Below are 26,210 nucleotides of genomic sequence, written 5' to 3' on the forward strand. Positions count from 1 at the left end.
ACAAAATAGGGATTTTTTAAGGGAAAAATTAAATTAAAAACACACAAACCCTAATTATAACATGATAATAGGATTTTTCACTATAATTTTGTAGAAATTTTTAAAAAGTGAAAAAACCAGGCCAAGTTGAGTAGTTGTATCAAGCATTGATAGATCGGTATTTTTGTGCAATGTCGAATCCACTCTAATATTTAACATAGCTTATTTACCCAATTAACACCTTTGATAAGATATTTAATTCATTTAATTTTTAAAATAACACATTTGAATTAAATAATGCTTTGATAAATTAAATAGCACATTCAATTTTTAGATTAACAATATTAATTTTAGAGTTATTTTTCACATTTTCTTAATTTTTTAAAGTTGTTGAGTTTTCTAAATCTAGTTGAGTATTGATCTATGTCATCTATAATGCTTAAGTTTCTAATTGATTTGATTAAGTCAAGTCAAGTTTTAAAGTATTTTAAAGGTGTACGGTTATGTTTATGATTTTATTTTTAAAACTAAATGTTTAATGTCAGTAAAATCATTAAGTGACATGAGTTAGATTCTCATGTCCCCATTTTAATATAGAATTTTAAAAACATTTAGATGATAAACTATTAATAAATAAATAATGATAATAAACCCATATTAAAATATTAAAAAGAAGAAATAATAATCAAATAGAAGAGATATTATTGTAGAAAGTATGTTACCTTTCTAAATAGTATTTAATAATAAATGATAATAAACATAAAATAAATAGGTAAATAAATATATGATACAAATTAATGTAAATTAACTAAATCTAATGAAAAGTATTATATATGTAATAAAGGGATGTTACTCCTATAAATTACAATATAAAAGAGAGGAGAGTAAATTTCAAAGAGGAAGGAGGAAGATGATATGATAGCAGTCAATAAAGGATTAATGGAAGAGAAAATAAATAAGAAGAAAACAAGTAAATCTTATTTCCAAATGGTTGTAATGATTAAAGGATGTAACTCTTCAAAAGGATTGTAATCATGAATGGTGATGACTCTTCAAAAAGATTGTAATTTTGAAGTGATGTGACTATTGAAAGGAATGTGATTATTGTTGGAATACTTTAGAATAACTAAGAAGGGGGGTGAATCAATTATCCAAGGTCAATGTGTACAAATAAAAATTTTCAGTATTGCAACTTATCCTTATGCATGCATTGACCATTCAAAACATTAAACATATGCATATTGTTGTCCTATGTCAAAATAACTTTACATAAATGTAAACATGCAAAACCACAAAATCAATCACACATTTTGACACAAGGGTTTTATGATGAAACCTGATTTGGGAAAAGCCACCAGTAACATGCTACCAATTTTCACTCTTCTGAAGTGAGCTCTATGGGGAGCCAACCCTGTGAAAGGTTACAAAACACACTGTTAAATGTGACCTAGTTAAAGGATTTCAATCACCCTATTAGGAGTGAGCCTTATTAGAGGACTTTAGAATGTTCCATTAGAATGTCACCCTATTAAATGATTTAAAAATAACTGTTAGGTCAACCTTAATCCAAAGAATTTATCCAGATTGATACAATGATTAGAAAGTAGAAGTAGGAATTGATTTTATAATAAAACACAACTCACTTGCAAATTACATATCTCTGGTCCAATCCTTCATTCTACTTGTCATTCATGCCCTTCATCTTTGATTTCTTGTTCTCCCTACAAGCCTTCAACCTCTTAATCCTTCTTTCTTTGCATGCCAATTGTAGATTCTTCTATTCGGCCACCATATGAAGCAACACCCTAGAGTTTTTTTCTTCCTTAGGTTCTCACACATGAAATTTTTTGCTTCTGGCCTATCATCTCTATAAATAGAGAATTTAGGTCTTTTTTAGCTTAACCAAAATCATCCATTTTCGGGTTAGATAAGATCAATGAATCTACCCACTTTTCCATTTTAGTCCCTTTTAGAAACTTCTTCTGCAATCCTCTTTGAATTTGCCTCAAATAATTTATCTTGAATTATGTGCCACCAACTCATCATATAAATATTCCACACACTTCACACAATTCAAGAAATAAATTTTGTCAGCTTAGATTCATTAAATCTTTGATCTAACATATTTATTGTCACTCGACATCTACACTTTCACTCAAAAATACAATCTTTTGATGCCCGTCCAACACTAAGTTGTTTGGCATCAATTGAGTCTTCCTTACTCAGTCACTGCTATCATTTTCCTAATGCTTGACATATAATTTTTTGGATGCTCAACACATATGTTTTTGTGACACTTGGCACCTGAACTAAGTTTGCTTGGCTTGCACTGTTTTCTTAGCAAGGCTTGGCAGAAACTTTTTATGAAAACACTTCTTCTAGTCTTAGATAAAGTAACCATTCACTTTATCCTTAAGTAGATTAACAATACATAATATCAGCAATGTCTTGCTTGGTCTTAGTGCACCTTTTATACACAAGATAACTCAACCTTTCTCTAGGTTCTCTTGTTACCCTTTCTTTTCAAAATCTCTTCATTGAAATCAAAAAATGATAGCATTCAAACCAAAGTAATTGTCTCACCAACAAGTGGTAGGTTTGACATTAGTGACAAAATAATGATTTTTCCATGATAGTTACATCAAACTTCTTCACTTCAACAATCTCATTTCAACAATCTCCCTCTTTAGCATTGATGGAAAACAAATACCAACTACAATATCAAAAAGAAAATGTATACCTTGTATTGAAATCTCTCCCTTTATCAAAACATGTTCCTTCATCTGATCTCTTATCTCTTCCTCTTATTTCTCTATCAACATATTCTCAGTAAGCTCTCCCTCTTTCTTATATCTCCCTCTTTGACAACAATGCAAAAGACTTGTCATCTATATATGTAGATATAATCAACTCAGGCTCTCCCTACGTCACCTTGCATGAGACTATAAATCTTTTGTTTCAGCTCCTTCCTTACTTTAGGCGGGTCCTAAAGTAAGATCCACTCCATCAAGTTGTAAAATACGTCATTCAACTCAATTGATGCAGGGTGCTAATCTTACTTCTTAAGTAGCTTTGGATAGGGCTATCACCCCTAGTTAACTTCTAAGATATTCATGTGCATCCTTAGGTAAAGCTTTTGTGAATATATCAGCTATTTGTTCTTTTGTATTCACATATTCCATTTGCACTTCTTTGGTTTGAACCAACTCACTCAAGTAATAATACTTGATTGCAATGTGATTTGTCTTTGTGTGCATCACATAGCTCTTAGATATATTTATATCACTTGTATTGTCATAATAAAGTACTACAGGTTTAGTAATTTCCTCCTTCATTCCTTTGAGTAACTATTTGATCCATACCACATTTGTGCAATTCACTACAACAACCACATGTTCAACTTCAGTAATAGATTGTGATATACAATATTGTTTCTTATTAGTCCAAGTGACCAATCTCTTTCCTAAGAAAAATGTTCCTCCACTTGTACTCTTTATGTCATCAATATTTCCATCCCAATCAACATCAATGTAGGCTCTCAATTCAAATTTTTCATTTTTCTTATAGTAAAGACCATAGTCTTATGTTCCTTTCAGGTATCTCATGACCCTTTTAATAGCCATTAAATGATTCTCCTTAGGATTTGCAGAAAACCTTGCAAAAATCCCAATGGCTAATGCAATGTTAGGTCTGATATGTATTATATATTGCAATTTTCCAATCATAAACCTATACAATGTTTGATTTACTTCAGTAGAATCATTAGTTTTGGATAGTTTGTGTCATGTCACCATAGGAGTGCTAACAGGTTTTGAATCCTCCATACCAAAATTTTTAACTAAACTATAGAATGAAATTCAAAAAATTTAACTTTAAAGTAATAATGTAAATTGAAAGTTTGTTAATATGTTGTAGAGTCTAGATTTGAGAATTGAGATATCTTATACCTTGTTGATGTAATCCTCTTTGAATATGATCATAAATATTGATGTGATAACTTTTCTCTACAAGACCTAAAAGGAAGATCATGAACACATGATTTTATGAGGGTTGTTGAATCTTGTCACAGTGCTAGAACAAATGAAGAAGCCTTGAACTTTTTATTCTTGAGTGATTGATTGAAGTGACAGATGGAATTATTTGATATGATGTCAAATAATGAGGAGTTTCTTTTCTACCTCTCCCTAGCATTTTGGGATATTAATTTTAGAACAAGTTGAAACATTCTTAGGTTTCCCACTCGTACAGATTAAGCATAAGAGATTTAAGTTTGGGCTTGAACATAATAAATAGGATCACCTAAAGTGACCTTCTCCCTCCAATGTGGACCCAAATTGGGACTTGAGGTCTAAAATCCGAAGGAGATGTCAAAATAAAATGAAAAATTGAGTTATGATATTAGGGTAAAGTATAGGATATCATACGTGCTAAAATAAGGCATAAGTGAGAAACAAATTGTATAAGGGTTCAGTTCATTATGGTAATATAATATGTCCCCTCACATATAAAATAGCATTTATTAATAATGTATCTTTTACGTGTCAAACTAATTGTATGTTCATAGATTCATGTACTTTAGCATATGATAGTGAGTACAATGATGATAAATTTAACATTTCATATTAAATCTGTTAAGACTTATAGGGTAGAAATGTGTTCAATACCCTCCCATGTGTTGGTGTTGCATCTTTTCCCATGACTAGTCAGCCAATTTCATACAATAAAAGTTATACATTAACGTGGAGAAAAAATGTAATGGTGGAAGTTACATACTCATATCATTTCTCATTTGATTTTTGTATTTTGAGATAATGCATTAACATGATCACATATAACTTGATTGAATTTGGGTGTGTTCCCCTTTTCCACCTATCCTTGTACACATAGATTGTGACACACTATGTATTGTATCCTAATCTATATATTTATTGTACAATATATGATCATAAATTTTTGCTACATAGAGACTTTATTATCCCACCTAGGTCATTTTTACAAGTGTGAGATTAACTGTGTATTCATGGATCTTAACCATATTATTTTAAATTCAAATTAAAAATTAGTTAACATTCATTCATTTAACTACATATTAATTATGTGATCTTTTAACATGCATTATGTGAATTATATCTTTGTCTTAACATTTAAAGGAATTAAACTCCATTCATTTATCATTATGAAACATCTAGGAAACAATGTCAAAATATGTCTAATCTAAATATGAACAAACCTTTAAAGATGTTTCTAAATAGTACTAGTATTTTAAACAAAATAAAAAGATGAAGAACATACGAGCTAAATAGGTGAACCAAATAACATAAAGTGTACATGAGTAGGAAGATCATATATGCATGGAAAATGATAAATTGATGAATGTGAAAAATGATCCAAAATCACATATTTAAACCTAGATGTGGCATAAAATTTATATGTAGAATCTAAACTGCTACATTAAAAAAAATCATTTACTAGATCGCCAATAATCAAATTTAAAATATTAATGCAAAGATATCTTCCTATTCATAATTTTTTATGAAAGAAGTTGGGGTGGGGGGGGGGGGGATTCGAATGATTTTAGATTATAGAAATACAACAACTAATATGGTACATAATTTATTAGAACTACAAAAGAAAATACTAATGAATGTAATTTGGTTATTTCATAGATAATTTATTTTATTATGACAAATTAATTAAGAATTATTGCAAAGTAAAAATACTTAAATTTTATAAACATGTATAATAAATCTTTCCAAAAATATCTAATTCTTATAAAAATAAATAAATTTTTCAACGAAATAAATTTAGATTTTAATTGAAAGAAACTTTATGGACCAAAGAGAACACAAAAATCAACTCAAAAGATTATTTTAGTTAAGAAATTTTCATACAATATAACATTGTCAATAAAACCAAAATAACTATTCAAATAAAACAAAGCAACAATATCAATAAAATAAAACTAATATATTTATATTTAAAAAAATCTATGTAAAAGATTTTGAGAGATATCATTCTTAAAATATGTATTTATATTATTATATTTATAATTTGATTGAAAGAAACATTTTTAAAGTGACCTTTCAACTTCTCATATATTTTTTGTAAAAATATTTTAATATACTTTAACATATAAACTTTATATTTTAATGTCTATAACTTTCATTTACTAATCAATTTTTTATATTTTAAAAACTCCACACTTTCCAATAACAGAGCCAACCCCCAACCCAACTAATGTAAATTGATTTATGCTTGCACGTATATACTTTTGTCAAATTAATAATACAAATATTGACATAAATAAATGAATAAGAATAGTAATGACCATTTTCAGTCTTCATTCATCACTCCCCATAATTAAATTCATGATTTCAAGTACTTTTACTTTTATAAAATATTAAAAGGCCATACAAATACATGAGGGCGTTGATTACCTAGACCCTTCGGGGAAAAAGTAGTGGGCAATTTAAAATGAAAGAGGTTGTTCGTTACACTAGGGAGCTATAATAGAAGCCACTTGCCTATGCACATGAACCAATCCCATCTAGGCTAACGAGATTTTTGAAATCATCTTCTTATTGTAGCTGATTCGTCATTAATAGTAGAAAAATATAAATTATTATTATTAATAATAATAATAAAGTACAGTTTCATTCCCAAATGATATTTTTTTGTTAAATCGGGGAATGTTCTCTCTCTTCTAGAGGGGAATACAGAATGAATAGATCGCAATCAAAGGTATATGAATATACATGCGGAATGTTGGCGTATAATTAAAGCAAAAAACAATCAAGAGTTTAAGGTTTTCTATTTGGAATTCTGCGTATAAATCACTGTAACATCCCAAATACCTACCTAATAACCTATATTAATGTAGACAACTCGTTTAGCCGGTTCTAGGCAATTGGCGTGTTTATTAGAAGGGGAAAATGAAAAAAATATAAAATTCTAGAAGGAAGTTGAACATGGCTACCGGAAGTTTCTTTGCGTTTTAGTGTGAAGTTTTGACTTCACTTCATTTTATTTATTTATTTAAATATGTTAAATATTAAAAATTTGATGTATTATTTATAAAAGGTAGGAAAATGATTTATATCTAGAATTAATATCAAAATTTAAATAAATAACAATTGTTCTATTAAAACTTTATTAATTTAGAAAAGAGGGGATCATGATTCGAAGCTTTATTAAATTCTTGTGTGATTATTGTGATATATTGTAAAGTACAACAATTTTACCATTATCTATCAAGGCCTATTTTTTAGGCTCTATCAATTCCACCTTGCCCTTTGTCCCCCTAGGGTTATAGTGGTTGATAACTAGCACCAAAACCAAAATTCCCCCCCGAGTACCAGCATAGGTACTAAAATCTACACCCTGCGTCCCTCCCCTAGTAGAGATGATAAGAAAAAGAAAAAAACTAGAGTTAGCCATGGAAGAAAGGGATTGTAAAAAAATTAAGGTTGAAAAACCTATGGAGGTGGAAATTGAGGAGTTCGAAGAGGAGGGAGGGGGTAAGGGTAGGAGAAGGTTGGGAAGGATTGCTAAGTCCTAGGCTAGGTACGAGCAGAAATCCAAAAGATATAGGGTAGAAGAGGAGGAAGAGGAGAGTTCTGAGAGCAAGGAAAGGGAGCTGGAGGAGGAAAATCTCTCTGACTCCAAGAGAGATAATGAGGAAGGGAAAAAAGAAAAGAGTGAAAACTCGGTGGATAATTCCCAGGCATCCGCTATTAATACCCTAGCATCAACTGGTAAAGACATTACTATCGAGACTCATGTGTCGGCTAGCTTCACCCTTCAGCCCATTACTTTTTGTGAAGACAGTAACAAAGTGGACACTTCCCCCATCACAATTTCCTCCCCGATTAAAGAAAAATGTAATGTTTTTACTAACCCTCAAGTTTTGCAGGATGAAAATCAATTGACAAAGACTAATGAGGGACCTGGAAAGGTTGATAAAGATGAAATAGAGTCAGAACCTTGAAGGAGGGATTTCATACTTTCTCTAAATTTGCACTGAAGGTCACTCATGCAGCCGCTACCACCCTCCAGTTGCTAGCACAGGAGAAGGATGATTCGAGGATGGACGTGGAAGATAATAAGCTCCTCTATAAGTTCCTTGCTGATGACTGGGTCCGGGTTCTTCTAGCTAGGAAAGAAAAAGAAAAAGATGACAAACAATTTGATTGTTTATAAGGGATTTAATGATCCAAATTTATTTTGTTTTCTACTACTATATAGTTGCTAGTTCACAGTTGTTACTAAGACTTAGGTTGGCCTGTTTGAGCCAATAGTTTTTATTCAAAACGTTATAGTTTGTTTAGTTCTATAGTTGTTGGTTACTGTTTTTGGTTTTAAGTTCCTGAACTTTAGTTGGTTAGATTGTTTTAGACTTTTGGTAGTTTTGCTTCCTTCTTGCTGGTGCTTTTTGCTTGATATTGTCTATGTGGTTGGGTTGACCCTTGTTACTTTTGTAGGTATATGCTGGTAGTGTGTTGGTTACCAGCTATTTTTTGTAAGGGCCGACCCCCTTGTTTTGGTCGCTTTATATTTCAAAAACAATTTATGCAAAGTGATTTCTACAATCCATAAAAAAATGCTAATAAATCAAGTTAACAATATATAAAAATTTAGTATTCTAAAAATTGACGAATTTTAAGATTGTAAAATTTGGAGTTAGCTATTTTTTATTATTTCTACTTAGTAATTTATCGTCAAAAATAAGGATGGTAGGGTGTTCTAACTATTTGGAAGTCTATTGGTGACAGCTTTATCCATCTTGATGTATGAGATGAATGTAATGATTGTGATATCCCTCCTACTAATGTCAGCATTGTTTTTTATATAAAAGTAGCCAAAATAAGGGATTTGGCCCTATACAATAGTGGTGAGCAAAAAACTAGCAAAAAATCAACAAATAACCAAATAGACCCCTTAACGAATTACATAAAAAAACATAAGTAAAATAAAGGTACTAGAGTTCACGCTCTTAAAACTAACAAAGTTTAACAAATTAACAGAAGCCGTGTAGGTTGTCAGAACATTGTACCACTCGCAGCCCAAACCCAAGTTCCACGAAAAAACCAAAAGTGTCTAAACTAGACAAAAAAAGATAATTGATAGAACACCAAAAAAACACCAGGCATAGGAAAGGCCACTAATTGGCATCTTTCTTCTTGCCTTTCCCAACCAACAAAACTTTAGCTTAGTCCTCCGCAAGAAAATTGTAGAGCAGCTTCGAATCATCCTTTCCAAGGTCTTCCTCCTCCTTCTCATAAGCCAACAACTAGAGGGTGGTTGCGACCACATGGGTCACCTTCAGAGTGAATTTGGACAAGAGGGTAAACCCTTCCTCCAGAGTTGTTGCTACGTAATTTGTTTTTAATTGACAATTGAGATTTACCTTACTTTGAATGTTTTCATCTTTCATTTTGATTTGGTCTCACTTAAACTCTAGAGATGTACTACTAGTTTTTTTTTAATGTGAGAAGTGTATAATTATCTTTTTAGTTAATAAACATTAATATACAAATCATTCATTAAAAACATCATTGGAGTAAGAAAATAAATGCAAAGAGCAATCATTAACTTGTTTTTGCTACAACAAGAACAAGGTCTAAGTCAAAGAAGCTACAACCTAGTCACTCCAAAGGCATCATCACCAAAGGAATGAGAAAATAAATTTTAGAAAAATACTATAATTATCATAGACATTGTTTTGAACAAAAGAACATTTCAAGACAACAACCCACCATATAACAAAAGAAAGAAACCGCAAATATCAAGGGAATAAGATTGTATTTATATGTAATCATGTAGCATAGTGGCTTGATCATAATAGAACAGTCAAAGGTAGTACAAGTTCATTTAATGTTCAATTAGGGGAAGTGAGCAACATTAATCAAATCAACCAATCACCCATACTAATCTAAGTCAAAAAATTTCTCTATATGCTTGAACTGAAATAGTTGTAGCCACCATAAGAGTAGATCCTAAACTAATTGAGAAAGTGACAAATTGTGGTCAATTGGAGAAATCACAAAGGTCTACTAGGAGAATTCATTACAAAAATGGTGGTAAGAAGTCCTTTCTAGAAGATGTTAAGAGATCAAAAAAGGTCTTCATAATTTTGGAGTTGAATATGAAGATTATATAGTGTGGTAGCAAGATCACAATTTAATCCTATGAAGGAGTGACACTGACCCATATGGAGACATGTGTAACATATTGTACAAATAAGTTGAAGCTCAATTGATGTAGGGTAATGAGTAATGGAAAATATAAAAATCCACAATAATTTAAAACATTAGTAATACAAAAAAACAAATATTTAGTGGACTCAATTTGGGAGTAGAATAAAGAAAATAGTAAGGGATGGGTCAAGGGGAGATGGATACAAATAGAGAGTTTCACATGAAGGGTTCTCCAAGGCAATTTTTGGGCTTGATCACCAACCTTCAATATCCATTTTTTTGAGGGGTCTCACGCTTTTATAGGCTCGAGATGGAGCACACCTTTGGACTATGATGAGAAGAAGTTTGTTGAGGTTAAACACGTTTTGAATGGTCTAGGGAATCACACAAGAAAACCTAATGTTGATCAAGGCAATGATAAAAAACATGTAAGGTACATAAGGATATGTGAATTGAACAAGGTGTGCGTGCAAAAAGCTTTTAAATTGAATAGATGGTGAAGATTAATCAACAAAAATGATAGGGTATTTGTATGATGTTGTTTGAAGAGTAACCATGAGAGAGAATATTTAATGTGAATAAAGAGATTGTGATTGAGTTGCCAAGTAGAGATTGAGTAGAGGGAATCTAAAGAGTGAATAAAGAAGAAAGGATCTGATAGGGAAATAGTGCTACATATAGATCATTAAACTTGTTATTTCCTAACAGTTGTAGTGAGGGATATCCCTTAACTGCGTGGACCTTAACTAGTCTTTTTGTGTAAACTCTCTAACAGGGTGAACTCTCATAAGGAGTTCTAAATCCTCTAACAAGGTAGATCCTAATAGATCTTTGTTAAACTCCTAATAGTGTACAAATCACTCCTAATAGGGTGAACCCCTAGAAAGGGTACTTATCTAGCTCCTAACAGGGAAAACCTGCTTATTGTAGTAGAAAGCTTATGGGTATAATTCACATTGCGGTTTCCACATCCTCTATATTGTAGAAACCCAAATTATTTATTAATCTTTTTCACTCATCTTAAAGTTTCATAATTTGTAACTCTTTCATAGAATTATTTGTATTTTTAGTAACTTTGAACATTTACTAACTTTTAATTTAAAAAATAATAGTATTGCAATTTTATATTTCATTTTATTTAAATAATTTATTAGTTTTTCTTAAAAATTTAAGCCTTTTAAATTGTAATAGACTATTCCTTGAAATAACATCTCTCTTACATTTTATTTCCAAGACTAAAATTCTCTTCCATTATGAATGGTTCAATATATTTGCCACTACAACTAGCTTTATCCATATTCTATTTTATTATTCTTAATACTATTCTATCTTACTTATTATAGTGCATGAAATGTTCGGTATTATAAAACTTTATTCCCCATGTCAGTACTTATTACGTGCTAATAAAACATATTTAATACATCTAATATAACACTTATTAAAGGAAGAGGGCAAAGGAAAGCAATCAATTACAAGACAAGATAGGGAAGATGCATACCCTCAATGATATCTTATAAATATCACACAACTCTGCACTCCATGTGCCTACTGCCATGCTCATTGTTTATCACTTATTCTCTCGATACACAAATTAGGGAAGATGCATTATTCCCCCCACGAAGCTTTCCACATTACGGGGAACACCCAAATGGGTTTCATATTAAACAGCGGATGACTAGGAAATTGAAACAAGGTACTCTTGAACTAGCTTCTAGATAGAAGGAAACAAAAGGGGTGGGGAGTGAGGGGCAGTCATATATAAATGAATATATGGTGCTTAGTCTACATCGGGGGGCGTGCAATAGTTGGGTGACGTGTAGGGAGCACACCCAAGGGGTTGCATGGATTAAAAGTATTAAAATATTGAATGTAGTTATCAGTCGCTTTTATTATTCTTTTATGGTGGGGATTTCTATAGGGTTGGGAAAAGGTTAGGGAACAAAGGATGGGTAGGCATTGTGTGGCTCACAAGGCAAAGCAGAGGAGAGACTGACTAGTTGTAGTAGCACGTGCATGCACGAAGTGTGTGAGGACCAGTTTCCACACTCTACCCAATGCAAATAATCTCTCCCCCCTCTTCTATTCCCACGCTTCCCCATACATAGTAAGGTGAAGGCACGACTGGTTCAAATCCAACTTGTTTAAATGCCTAACCGCCCCGGAGTATAAGCCAAGGTAAGTCGTAGTAAGGTGTACCGTATTTGATGGGGTTAATCATTCATCTCGCCCCTACCAAGGCCCTTATGTGTAATAATTTGAGCTTCTAGTTTAATGTAGAGTCTTGCAAAGCCCACACGGAGTATAGTTGAGTCAGTTGCATTCGCTCATGTTGTACCCGCGTTTAGCACCATATCTTTCGAGATCTTGTCCCCCCCTCCATCATTTTATATTGTATTTTCGACCCCACCCGCGGGGGAGTGGGGCCCGCGCAACCAAAACGGACGCAGTCGATGCGAGGGAGACACGTGGTCGTGGTGGGCCAGCTCAGCAGCCAGCACGGACGCGCAGGATGCGCCTCCGGGTGAGCAAAAGCCTGAGCTGAGAGGAAACGAAACGTCTTCGCTGACGTTGACTCTGAAGGCCTTTACATTGACTCTCAAATAGTGGTCCTGTCCTGCCACGTCACACTCCCGATATCCCTAATGTCATTGTTCTTGTGTAGCACTATAGTATAATAATGTATCCGTTTGGATTGGAGCACATGATGATGATGATAATCAAGTTTGAATTCAATTTAGGTTAAAATTGAGCGAGCGTGCCTGATTGCGCCTTCTTCTCATATCTGCCCTGCCCTGCCCTGACCTGCCCGTGTTGTTGCTCTAATAAATCTCATGGGGTGGGCTTTAGTTTAGTTTTTGTGAGACTCCTTGGCTCACAAGCTATAGTAGAGATGAGGTGGTAGTATGAGGATAGCATCATGTCTTGGTTGTACGTACGTATGAGATGGGGAAGGGAGGGCAGGTGAAAGGTTGTTTGTCGCATAGCTTTGAGCTCTTACCCAGCCACCATTTCACGTGTGGAATCTTTTCCTTTTTCTTGGGCTTTTATGAAGGCATGCTGCAGCGTCTTGTTACTTTCTTCTTCCTCTCTCCTCTTCTTCTTCAATGAGTGGTGGATTTGGGCGGTGCCTTCATGTGACTGACGGTTCCGCAACTCTAATTCATTGCACGCATTTCTTGTTGACCGAGAAGCAGATCTCACCGCTATAATTGGGCGAGTGAACATACGTCTACAGGTCCTTCAATTCGATTTCGATTTCGCTTTTGCTTTTGCTTTTGCCGTTGCCTTTGCCCTGGGGTTGGCTTGTCTGAAACCGGCAGAATCGGACAGCTCAATGGTGCTTAGATCTGTTGATGCTTGCATCGATTCCGGCGACTGGCTACAGGTACTCCACCCATAGGTTTGTTTCTTCCTCATCACAACTTTTTTTCATGTACTAAAAGTTTCAAAGTTATCAGTACACAAACCCAAAAATAATTCTAGGATTTGTATATCTGGTTTGCTTCGCCCTGAGCCCTGCTTGGGGCTGCAGGCTTCACAATTGAAGCCAACATGCATGTTAGATTCTATAAAGGGTGCAGTTTGACAAACTTGGGCCTTGTTTGTTTGGTATCAGATGGTTGAGAGTCTCCATCTAGGGAATTTGGAGTAGTGTCATAATTTAACATGGAGTTCCAATTATTATCTAGTTTACGTTATGAATATTGGTTTAATGAAAGTGGCTAATTATAGCATGAGTTGCACAAGGACTGAAGAATTGTTGCAATTATGCAGACGTTGTCAAGATTAGTTTCTCGCGTAATCCGTGAAACCCTAGGAAGCAAGTTTTTGGCTGCCTCGTTTTGGCATTCTGTGTTTTCCAATTCCTTTGAATCGACTGTGGACATGTTTCAGGGCAGCGGAATGCAAGAATCGGGGTTCAAATCTCCGGGGGCGTTGATGGACAGGCGGCTGAAGCCCAACGGATCAGAGGTGGCGCTCAAGTGCCCGCGCTGTGATTCTCCCAACACGAAATTCTGCTACTACAACAACTACAGCCTGACACAGCCTCGCTACTTCTGCAAGACGTGCAGGCGGTACTGGACCAAAGGAGGCACTCTCAGGAACGTGCCAGTCGGGGGAGGCTGCAGAAAGAACAAACGATTCAAGAGACCGGGCGATTCTCAGAACTCTGACGCATCCGCATCCGCATCTGCATCTGGTCAGAACAACAGCATGAGTAACGATCAGATGAATTGCTCTTCGTCTCCGATGCAAGAGCAGAGCGGCCTGAATCTTCCTCCGCCTGTTCGGTCAGTCTACTTTACTCTTCTCAACGGAGGAGCAGACGGGCTCGGCATTTCGTACAGCAGCAGCAGTGCGTCTGTACAGCAGCAGCAGCATAATTCATCCAGATTGGATCATTTAGATCGGGGCCTGTTGAGGGACAATTGTAACAGCAACGGCACAGGAACAGGCGTGATGATGGATCAAGTGCCGTCGACATCCAACTCCACCGCCACCGGCACCGCCAATCATGAAGCATTGGGCAGCATGTCAAATCTGAACACCTTCCAGTCTCCTCCAGACCTAATCCCGGAACAGGCACCCTCGTTAGTGCAAATTAATGGGGATCTAAGTACCATTTTCGAGGCAGCCCGCCATCATCATCAGAATCAGCAGGTGCCCACGTCATCATCCGCACCCACATTTTCCCATGTCAGCGGGGGCAACAGCAATCGGTTCAATGATGTAACAGGTGTTGTTAATGATCATACGTTGAACAACTCTCATGCGCTTCAAGATCAAGCCGTCCATGAAATTCAATGGCAACACCAACACCACCACCATCACCATAAGTTTGCGATCCCCGTGGAGGATCATCACGATAATGGGGCAGCAGCTGCACAGGTGTTACTGCCGTTTGATCACGAGAACCACCACCACAACCAAGTCAGAGCACCGCATCATGATGAGATCAAATTGAGACACTTGATCATGGACGGCGTACACACCACCACACCCTTGCCGGGCGGTGAAGTAATTGAAGGAAACAACGGGCATGTTCATGTTGATGCTTCTCCATACAATTGGCAACTGCCCACATCTGAAGGGCTACTCGACACTTCTGCAAATAACTTAAACTACTGGAACGGTACTGCCGGAGCATGGCCGGATCTCAGCTCTTGTTATGCTCCTTATACGAACCCATTGATTTAAGGGGGTGCCCATTTATACTGCCTAATTAATATGGGTCCTGAAAAAGCCAGGAGATCTTTGGTTAAGTACATTGGTATAATAAAACTATATTGTATAATGTTTGCCAGTCATTGAGAGACTCTCAAAAACGACTGTTTCTGCAGCACCCCACTATGACTAGAAAGGATACTGTTTGGTGTTTCCTTGGAGGATGAATCGGCCCAGATGCAGATGTAATTGAAGCTTTTGTGTTGATTCCGGTTCAGATTGTGATGGATGCAGCGAAGTGCAGTCTCATTCAGGAATGGGCATCGCCAAAACATGAGAGGTACATGACTTTTGTTCCCTTGCAATTGCTGCCCATGTGATATCCTGCCCTTTTGGCAGTGTCGGTGTGGAGCTTCTGTAAATAGAGATTTTTAACTTGTATTTGTATTTCGAAGTTAGCTTGAGAATTTGTCTAATCCGTTGTAGATGTCTTTGATTTGGACTTCTACAACGGTGCAGTGATATATTCTCTATCACTGCAAAGTAATTACCTAATTTGCTCGAATCTGTTCTGACACTCCAGTCTAATGCTTCAACTGCTAATGTTAATTTAGCTCTGCCATGTAAGTCCTCTGCTTTTTCCTCCCGGGTCATATGTTTACTGTGTCTCTGGACATGACTGGTTTCTCATTTCTCATGGAAAGCAATATTTGACTGTAATAATTTCATGGTATTCGTCCAAGGATATCATTATAAGATATTCGTTGATTGATTTGAACTCTAAATACGCAAAAATGAGTCGCAGGAAAGTTGCATTGCTTCTTCTTTCTCAACTCTTGAAATTTTATAACAATGGCTGGCAATAGATATTTTCATGTTTTAACACCATATCTAACTATAGTTCTTCAGTCTCTTCATGAAATTCCCCATCAAAACCTGATCAACTCAAGGGATGTGCTAACTCATACCTTCAAAACTTAATTAGAAAACGAGTAAAGATGGGGGAGAAAAAAGAAAGAAATATGCCAACTTTCGGAGCATAGATAAAAGTAGGAGTGTAGATAACAAATAGAAGAATTGGAAACTACCCAATTGAAATTTGGATTGTTTCGGAAATGACTGTAGATCTTAATATGCATCATGGATACGATATTTTATGTATCAATGTATGGGCAGCTATTTCTATACCCAGCAAAATCTCTTTAATTTATTTATACATAAAACCATAATATAGGCTCATCTAGTTTCTTTGTACTTGGTCTCTACTAGCTGAACTGGTTAATGATATAATCATGGCAAGAAATGGACCCTTCAACGACTCCCACGAATGGGCTGCAAGGGATCGGAATGATCTTTCATGAAGGTTGGGGACAAGGCACAGAATAACATGTTCAATAACTGAAGGAAAATCCCATAAAATTTATTTGTGCATTATGTGGGTCAGATACATGCACTCGTCTAATCTAATTGGGGTGGGCATAATACCAAGTCTACCATGTAAGCTCATTGATGATGATAGTATCAGGCAAAGAAGTTGACGTTGAACTGCTCTTATAAATGGGCTCGGGTACCGTCATGCTCAGAAATTAAGCCTGATGACTGAGGCACACAGGGACATGCCTTGCAACACAAGCAATATCGTCATCTAGCATTTTCTTTGTGACTCTTGAAATAAGGCATTTGCCTTTTCTCTTTGAAAAAGGGAAAAACAAAATCCCTTTTATAGAAAGTGTTGGATTATCATTCTAGGGCTTTAGGGCTAGGATATGCAATTGTGTGAAGTAATGTGTTAAAATAAATGTTGAATTTATAAATATTTATTTAGAAACTTTATCTAGATGTGTTGTGATAGATATTTTAAAGTGTTTTGTCAATATGTTAAAAAGCTAGGAATGTTTAGAAAAAAGCTAGGAATGTTTAGAAAAATATTTTATGAAATAAAATTTCTATGTGATTTAGAGTTGTTTGTGCATGTGAAAATGGTATATTTGTAGATTTGACCTAGGTTTATGATCTAAACTCTTGGTAAATATATTAAATCTTTACATAATTCTAATATCTACTTTTGGTTTGCTAGAATGCATATGATCTTTTTTTAGCTTGTCGTTGTTGCTAAAGAAATAGGGGCTTCTAAGACAAGATATGATTTTCTTATGGCCAAACCCCTAGATGAATTAATTTGGTAACTATAAACATAGATCAAAGACAACTTAGTATCATGTAGCAATGCCCTGAATACTACTGTAAGCTTGAAATGCAATAGTATCAAATACTAAAATTAATTACAACCATCCTTGAATGCTCTCTAAGTTTCATAAAGTAAAAATAAACTAGTGTTATTCCTTAAATATAATGATAAATTTGACATGTGAAACATTTCTTATTTTAATTCAACACATGATATCACTAGCAGGAAGCAAGTTGTATCAAATTTGAATTCTAAATATATATTTTAAAGTTTATCTTATCAAGCTGTGTAATTGATGCCAGTCACTTGTGTGAATTGTGGATTTACAACTAGGTGAGAAATTAGTAAAATTGATGATTTAAAATGGTCCTCGGAATTAATGTAGAAAGTTTGAGGTTATGCACATGATTTTTAGCATATATTGAACTACTTGAAAAATTTAAAAGGACAATCATGCCAAAATGAGACCAACAAAGAAAGAAAAAAGGAATCCAACTTTTTTCATTATATTTCATGTTCACTTCAAGTTACATGAAACCACTGTGAGGTTGCATGGTAATACAATTTGAAATGCAAGAATCATGCAATGCAATAGAGGATAAGCAATATGTTTTTGCAAATAAGGTATGGAATCAAAATTACTCTCAAACCTATTTAGCTTTTGGAATCAAATTACTCTCAAATTCCCTATTTATAGTAAGTTATGAGTGAAAATTGTTTTGAGATCTCCCCAAAGCTTTGAATGGGCTAGGTTAGCATGCTAGTAAATTTTTATTGCAATATCATGCCTAGCTTTGAAGATATTATAGTTTTTATTTAAAAAAAATTCGTGAATGAAAGGTTCAAAGTCAATTTTAAAGGTCTTAGATGGTCTAAAATGTTTTGAAAGTGTAAAAAATCTAGCTACATTGGTTATAACTTAATAGAGAGAATCAAAATATTTTTGGTACCCCAAATAGTTCATCAATTGGACACGTGATTCAAAAGTTACGACCTCTAGGAGTTGGGTCTCTTTAATTAGGAAATATGAAAACATGTTGGACAAAGGGGTTACACATGTCAATATGTGTTTTGATACATCATTGGAAATATTGAATTGGAGATAAGACAGTTGCCACTTTATGGATAGTTTAGCTCACAATTTGTAATATTATTTTATGTTATGTATGTCTTATATATTAGGTACATGAGATAGAGGTTTTGTGTTAGAGTCTCATAGCTATTGAGTTAACTCCAAATCTATGTTTGTGATATTCTTATGAGGACCTTACACGAAAATTTTACTATATATTTTTTTGTTGATTTCTGTTTGATATTGGCTAGTTTGTTGGATATTGCTATTGTTTGGGATGTAGACATTCATGTTTTATCATTGATGTCAACATATGTTCATATGTTTCAGTGATGCATTGGACAAACTATGATTCTAGATGTTACAAGAAGTTGGATAGACTAGTACAGATAGTGTACAACATTCTTGAGTAAGCAAGCATGGATATATGTTTCAAAGTGAGTGTAGCCTTTATGTCTATGACCACAAAGCTTTATGTGTTGATTTTTGAGATTTATAGTTGTTTTAGCGAATAGTCATTATAGGCTAGTGACAGGGAATTATGCTAGAGATGGTTACTATGTTTTGAGTATAAGTTGATCATGAGATGAAGTCTTGGTATATGAGCATCATGCATAGTAAAGACTTTGATTAGAGTACATTACAAGATTTGTGACTCACTTGAGTCATAATGTGTTAGCAGCCATCTTATGACATATAAATAATTTCTTTTGGGAGACGATTATATAGTGTATCATCTACATAGATTAGAAGATATTGATTATGGATTGCGGTGTGTGTTTTGATATTTGTAATTAAATTATACACTTGTAATAGATACTATGTGTACCTTAGCATTGTTTAATGCAATTAACATTGGCCAAGAAGTCCTAATTATAGGTTGACCTAATTTTTTGTTGTATCTTGTATAAAGGAAGGCAATTTTTGTTGTTGTAAATGATGAAGTATATCAAATGAAAATGAGCATGAGCCTTGATGCTAGATATCAGATCAAGGTTGAAGGTCGGTCAAATGATTTGATAGAGGTATACATGGAATATGTGATCATTCATTGTTTACTCATTGGTACTATAAAAGAAATTATGTTGTCATTAGACAGTTTACTAAAGTTGGATTCAACCTTCTCTTTTTGGACAATGAGCCCTCTTGAAGGTGGCTTTAACCTTCACCCTTTGAGCAATGTGCTCAAGTAGTGATATTTTTGTCCTCATAAAATCTTAATAGGGTTGCAGGAAATTTTAGCAAGGGTTCTATCCTTTAACATGGACTTGTCCTTTAATAGGGACCAATGTACTAGATGTATTGTATCAACTCCTAACAATGTGAGGTCTCCTAACATGGACATTATTATACTAGTGCATGATCTTGTGGGTGTCATCCCCTCTAATATTTTTCCCTTAACAAGGTTTTCCTTGAGAACAATTTTCTCATATATTTCTTATGGTGTTGGTTTATATAGATTGTTCATCTTTTTTTGTACTACCATATCTTTTATTAATGATTTGGTTGAAATTATATAGTTTATAAATATAGCAGACAACCGATTCACCCTCCCCCTCTTAGTTGTGTAGTATGGATTACTATTCCTAAAAAATGGTATCATATCTCATGGTCCTCTTGTAAAAGAAAGCCTAACCATCTTAGGATATCTATAATGGAAAGTTACAAAAAGGGTAATCAAAAGTGTGACGATGTTAACTATGACATCTCGTAAAAAAAAGATAAGGAATCATTTGATCTTCTTAGGAATTGAATACTGGTTGATTACAAACAAAAAGAAAGATACCAAGATAGAAGGTGAACTGGAATCCAAGACAAAGGTTGAAAGGAAGAAATTTTCCTACAATATGGTTGCTAGAAAAGCTTTAATCAGTGCACTATCAGAGACATAATTTACAAAGGTTAAAGATTTTGAGTCGGCACATGAGATCTAGGAAAAGTTGGAATCCTATATCAAGGAGACAAACACAAAGAGAAGCTGGAAAGCATGAAGATGAAAGAAGATGAGACCATTAGACCATACATTCAGAGAGTAATAGAGGTTTTTACTAGCATTAGGCATTTAGGAGGAGTTATTACTAAAGATAAAATCACTACAAAGATCTTGAGACCCTTGACACCATTTTATGATAACAAAGTCTTAGTGACAGAGGATATCCTATTGCTCATAAAGGGATTCACAAGGGATAACTTGATTAGTAAGTAATATGCATTTTAAATGTCTAGATTACAAGATGGTTTACCTAAAGTTAAATTTGCATTTAAGGATACTATTCATATGGATATATGCTAATCAATAATGCAAGATATAGTGGTAAACAAACACATCTTGGGGATAGGGATAACTTTAAGAAACCCCCCTTTGGAAAAAGGTATAAAATCTTGGCGAATCCAACATTATTTTAGGGGAAAAAATTAATTTCTATTAGCAAATTTTTTTTCAAACTTGGAAAAACTTTAATTTCATTGGCAATTTTTTTTCCATCGTATGAAAATTCTGTGAAACCCTAGCAAATCATTAATTATTGAAGAAAATCGTGACCAAAAGTATGAATAGCTAGAAAACATATTTTATATCATCTAAAACATAGTAACTCATTTTAATAACAATTAGATGATTGTAACTCGATGGTATAAATCCTATTTTGAGCCTAAATGTTCAAGGACAACAAGTTTTAGAGAAAATCTTTGGAATAATGACACTTGTCTACAGTCAAATCCATTTTGAGACAAAGCTCAAAAGGATAAAAACTTACTTGGAAAGTCTCTAGAATAGAGACATCTGTCAAGTATATGTACTTATCATATAACCTAACTTAAAGTTTTACCATATATTGGCGAATGTGACCATTGAATAAGAAAAACCTTAAAAATTGTGGGTGAAAATATTTAATTTACCATGTGGAAAGATTAGATTCTATTGGCGAAGTCATCGTCAAAATAAAAATGATTATGTATCATTATTAACGATTGGTCTGAGCATGGGACCCATTTTTCATAAAGTGCAGTCAACGTCACCACCCCAAAAGTGTAGTTTTTTTTGCCAAATTCAAGATCCTCGATGAGTGAGATTCACCACTAAAGTAAACCTTGCTCAGGGAATATGCTCAGGATTGGGAAAAGATAGAGGAGGAAGAAAGGAAAGTGCAAGAACATGAAGCAATGGTCACTAAAAGAGAACATATAAGTGAAGGGAAATATGAAGGAAAGTCACATTTGAGATGTTTTTCATGTAATAAGATAGGTCATTTTTCTTCTAAATGTCCTACCAAAGTTCCAAAGTATAATCTTGAGTCGTATAAGTCCAAATATCCTAAGAAATGTTACTATGCTAGTGAGGATGGTTCTGATAATGAATATGAAAAGAATGAGGTTTAGATTATTTTTGTTTCTATTAGAAAGATGAAAAAATTGTGAATGAAGAAAGAGCTTTCATTACACATGTCGAAAATAAATTATAATGGAATACATATAGTTGATGTTCTCATTTTATGTTAGACGCTAAAGATAAATTTCATGTGTAACTTAACTAGTAGATGGTGGTGTTGTTAGTTTTGAAGACAATACTCCTTGTTTTCTTAAAGGAGGAGGATCTATAATCTTAAGGGTAAAACTAATGGGTAAAAGTAAAAACATGTGTCACCCTTTTACAAAGGAAAAGGCTAACAACAATAAAAGTGTTAAACTTCAATGATGTAAAAGCAATATTTCTATTTTTAAATTTAAGTTAGTGTAAACTGATGAAATGCATATAAATGGATGAAGTTTGTGTCTATTTCTAAAAGAAAAACTTAAAAAAATAAAAGTCCTATTTAAAAAAATAATTTAAATGACATTTTTTTGGCTATCTAAAACATTTAGCAAATCAGGGGTTATAGTTCCCACCATAAATATAAATGCAAATAAATGTTTTTGCATCTAATTTTAAAGTATATTTTTGATGACATGTATACCTAGAACTATCAAAAAGAAAGATTAAAAAATATTGTATATTTTGCTTGTTATAGCTATTCGAAATTCGACTTTTCAAAATTAAACATTATTTTGTTCCCACAATCTTTTCCCTAACAAAGCCATGTTAATCCTTAAAAAAATTACATATTGTCAAAGAGGTCGCTATCCTCTATAATAATTGATCATTTATGAAAAAAAATTGGTATCATCTACTAATTTTTATCTTTATCCAATTGTGAATCATCTTCAATGTTGAAATACCTACTTGCAATATTTTGTAATTATTGTAAATAATATAGTCACCTTTTGAAAAAAAATTACATGTGCATAATCTTGACTTTGAGCTCTATCTAGTGTTTTTTTTTTTTTGAAACCCTAATTTTGATGTTGAAATTGGTCTGTGAAGTGTAAAGTTTTTCATAATTGCCAAAACCATGAGAGAAATTGCCACATAGGATGACCCGTACATTGATTCAACCAAATTGAGTCCGACCAAATTAGTTTTGGCCAGAATGGTATTGAATAGAGAAGGTTGCATACAAGACCCACTGCTTAATTTTTTTATTTCATAGTATTTTTAAATGAATAAAATAGTCTATTAATTTGTTTTCTAAAGGTTTTTTAATTTTTTAATTTGTATTTTTTTATAATGTGTCTCCTTTGTAATAATTAGAAAATTAAGTTTGTTGAGTCTTTATTTATTTAAATAAATTATATTGTTGAATTTTTTGTAAATTAGCTTTCTTAAATTTATTTTGTATTGAAGTCAATTAATTAAATTTATTATTTTATACGATTTAATTCACTTATTGGATTTGATTTAATTCACTTATTGGATTTAATTTAATTCTTTTAAAGAATTATTAAAACTATTAAAAATATTAAATAGTTAAATTAATTAATATATTTAATCAATTCGCATAATCAAAATTTAGCAATGCTTTAATGCAACAATTTCATCTTAAGATTTTCTAGTTTTAGAGACAATCAAATATAATAAGCTTCTAAACTTGACATCTTTTTTCTAAATTGTCTATGATCTATACTATACTTTATGTAGGTGAATTTGGAAGTCTTATATATCCACGTGATTCAAAGCTCTCTATTTTAGGTTTTTGTGCAATGGGGAATAAAGCAAAAAGAGAAAAAAAAGTAATTGAATAAGAGATGACCATAAGAAAGGATGCACAAAAAGTAATATATAGCCACCAATGAAGATCCATTGATTCAAGTTGAAGAAGATTGATCATGTTCAAGTTTCATAAAGTAGTAGGAAATTTGGAAATTTTGTTTTAGGGTTGGAAATTTTGATGGAGATGGATGAAGAATCTCTTTTTAGAGAAATTGAATCATTTGAACACATAATGCCTAAAAGTACAATCAAGCTACTTGTAAAAAATAGGTGGGAGCAATTTTTTGAAAACAAATCTTTGATTGGTAAAGCACAATTATTTGTTAGATTATTTAAGAAAAGATAAATTCAAGTCCTATTATGGAGTTGTTGGGTATGGATAATAAGAAAAGATCTAAAGATCATGTATAGGAAACAATAGTTCAGAATTTGACCAATGTATTAAATGCTATTGATAATAGAAGTCGAGTAGCTAATTTAAGTGTTGCATGGAAAGTATTGATGACTATGATTACCAAAAAGGATTTGTCATAGAAAAAGAAAGTTTGAGTAATTTATGAATGAATGAATCTATCTAGAACAACTGTTTAAAGATATATAAAAAGGAGAAATTTCCTAGATGAGAACATTGAAAAGGACTAGGTTAATATTTGTGGGCTTCCTTGAAAAGATAGAATTTCTAAAGATGTTAGAAGACAAGTTGTTGAATATTGCACCAACCACTCTCATGCTTGTTCCAATAGAAGAGACATCATACATATGAAAGATGAAGAGACAAGTATGAAAATTGCACATCCAAAACTCTTTGTAGACACAACACAAAGTGAATTATTTGAAGCATTCAAAAAATAATTTTCTAATGCGAAAATATGTCAGGGAATTTTTGAGAGGTTATGCCCTTGTTTTGTACACATAAATAAGGTATATGAAAATTTTTGCTATAGAAATTGGGTAAAAGCACAAACCTATGTCACTATTTGTGATATCCAACAGGGTTACGACCAAAAGGGTTTCAGCCATAATGGTTTCGACTGAAACACGTATGACCATCCAGACGTGGCACTTTTGCTTGCTGACATGGTAGGGGGGGTTACGGCCAAAACCCTTTCGGCCAAAAGGGTTTTGGCCGTAACCCCAGTGGATTTATAAAACCTGAAAAATTGCTTGTCGGTGGTCATTTCATTGTTGCAGTTTTTAAGTGGTTAGAGTGTTTCAGCTATAACAGGTAAGTGCATTTTTTATTTTTTAATGTTTTTTAGTTATTACATGTTAGCATTAATTAAATTAATTATTTTAAAGTGTTTTAGCAATTAAATTAATTATATTTTAAGTATTTTTTTAGTAATTGATTATTTAGACTAGTTAATTTTCTTTATATAGTTAGATCTTGATATGTTAAAGATGAAAAACTATATAGTATTTTTTAATTAAATATGTACATTTAATCATAAATCTAAATTTTACATGATCAAATGTTAGAAAATTCAAGTTGAGACTTATATAACTAAAGTAATTACACTTGATAAAACATTAACATAGCACAAACCTATATAGATAACTAACATGTAACTTGAAACATTAGGTAGAACTAAACTATAATAAGTTCTAGTTGTTCAAACTTGAAAACTTAAAATTTAACCAACTTCAAAATTAGAAAAATTGGAAACTATAATAACATGTACATGAAACTTTGAAAACTTGTTAAGACCTCAAGATAGCTAAAAATTAGTTATATTTTAGAAAACATTAACATAGTAAACCTATATGTACTAAATAACATACATGCATATTTTTTGTTCACATACATGAGCTAGATGTGCATATTTGAGTTAGATGTTCACATGCATGAGCTAGATGTACTAAATAACATATGCATATTTTTAGTTACCTTCAACTTTGTACATATTTATATACATACATGTTTTAAATTAAATTTAACTTTTAGTTTTATATGTACTTATGTATGTATATCTTAACTCTACATTTATAGATAGAGATCTTTGCATATATCATTATGGCATCTGGTACAGGTGGAGCACCTACGTACTCAGGGGAGGCTAGTGTTCAGGGAGGGGGTTGTAGTGCTAAGTTAGACACAATACATAGACTAACATCATCCTCTGAGAGACAAAGTTTGTTTGCAGATACTATTGCTAGGTTATCTCGTGCTCTCGACTATCTTGATTCTACATTGTTGGCTTCTGCCACTCTCCATAATAGGGAGAAGATTATTTCTATTAGAAATGAGTTGTGCTAGATGATCGAGAAAATCTCTACATACAACCCCTTTGATGATATTAGTATTGAGACATTTTACTCTTCCCTTTCTCACAATGTCATTGACACTGTGAAGTATACATAGATTGATGTTGAGGTCTCCACTGCTATGGTGAAGACTATGTTTCCCTTTTATATAGATAGGTCTAGGGTTAAAGGTTATTCAGTGATGAAGTGTACAGATTAGCTCGTTGCTCCATTTATATATCCTCAATGGTTAGTTGCACATCACAAGTGGCCACAGAA

At 33.2% G+C, this 26,210-nt stretch overlaps 1 protein-coding gene across 4 annotated transcripts; it reads left to right on the forward strand.

Annotated features, from left to right (window-relative positions):
• Positions 1 to 12,978: 12,978 nt before the first annotated feature.
• On the forward strand, positions 12,979 to 16,126 carry LOC149531869 (uncharacterized). 4 transcript variants are annotated; one of them, XM_089809667.1, is made up of 2 exons: positions 12,979 to 13,575; positions 13,950 to 16,126. In XM_089809667.1, exon 2 carries the CDS (start codon positions 14,061 to 14,063, stop codon positions 15,372 to 15,374), a length of 1,314 nt encoding a protein of 437 aa, XP_089665793.1. In that variant the 5' UTR covers positions 12,979 to 13,575; positions 13,950 to 14,060; the 3' UTR covers positions 15,375 to 16,126. The 4 variants fall into 4 exon arrangements, with proteins under 4 accessions (XP_089665793.1, XP_089665791.1, XP_089665794.1 ...); XM_089809665.1 differs by having other exon boundaries at positions 12,979 to 13,560; XM_089809668.1 differs by having other exon boundaries at positions 12,980 to 13,575; positions 14,070 to 16,126.
• The last annotated feature ends 10,084 nt before the right edge of the window (positions 16,127 to 26,210 follow it).

The sequence above is a fragment of the Cupressus sempervirens genome, chromosome 11, assembly GCF_028749045.1.
Source record: "Cupressus sempervirens isolate cs-2001-9-10 chromosome 11, ASM2874904v1, whole genome shotgun sequence".
NCBI classification, from domain to species: domain Eukaryota; kingdom Viridiplantae; phylum Streptophyta; class Pinopsida; order Cupressales; family Cupressaceae; genus Cupressus; species Cupressus sempervirens.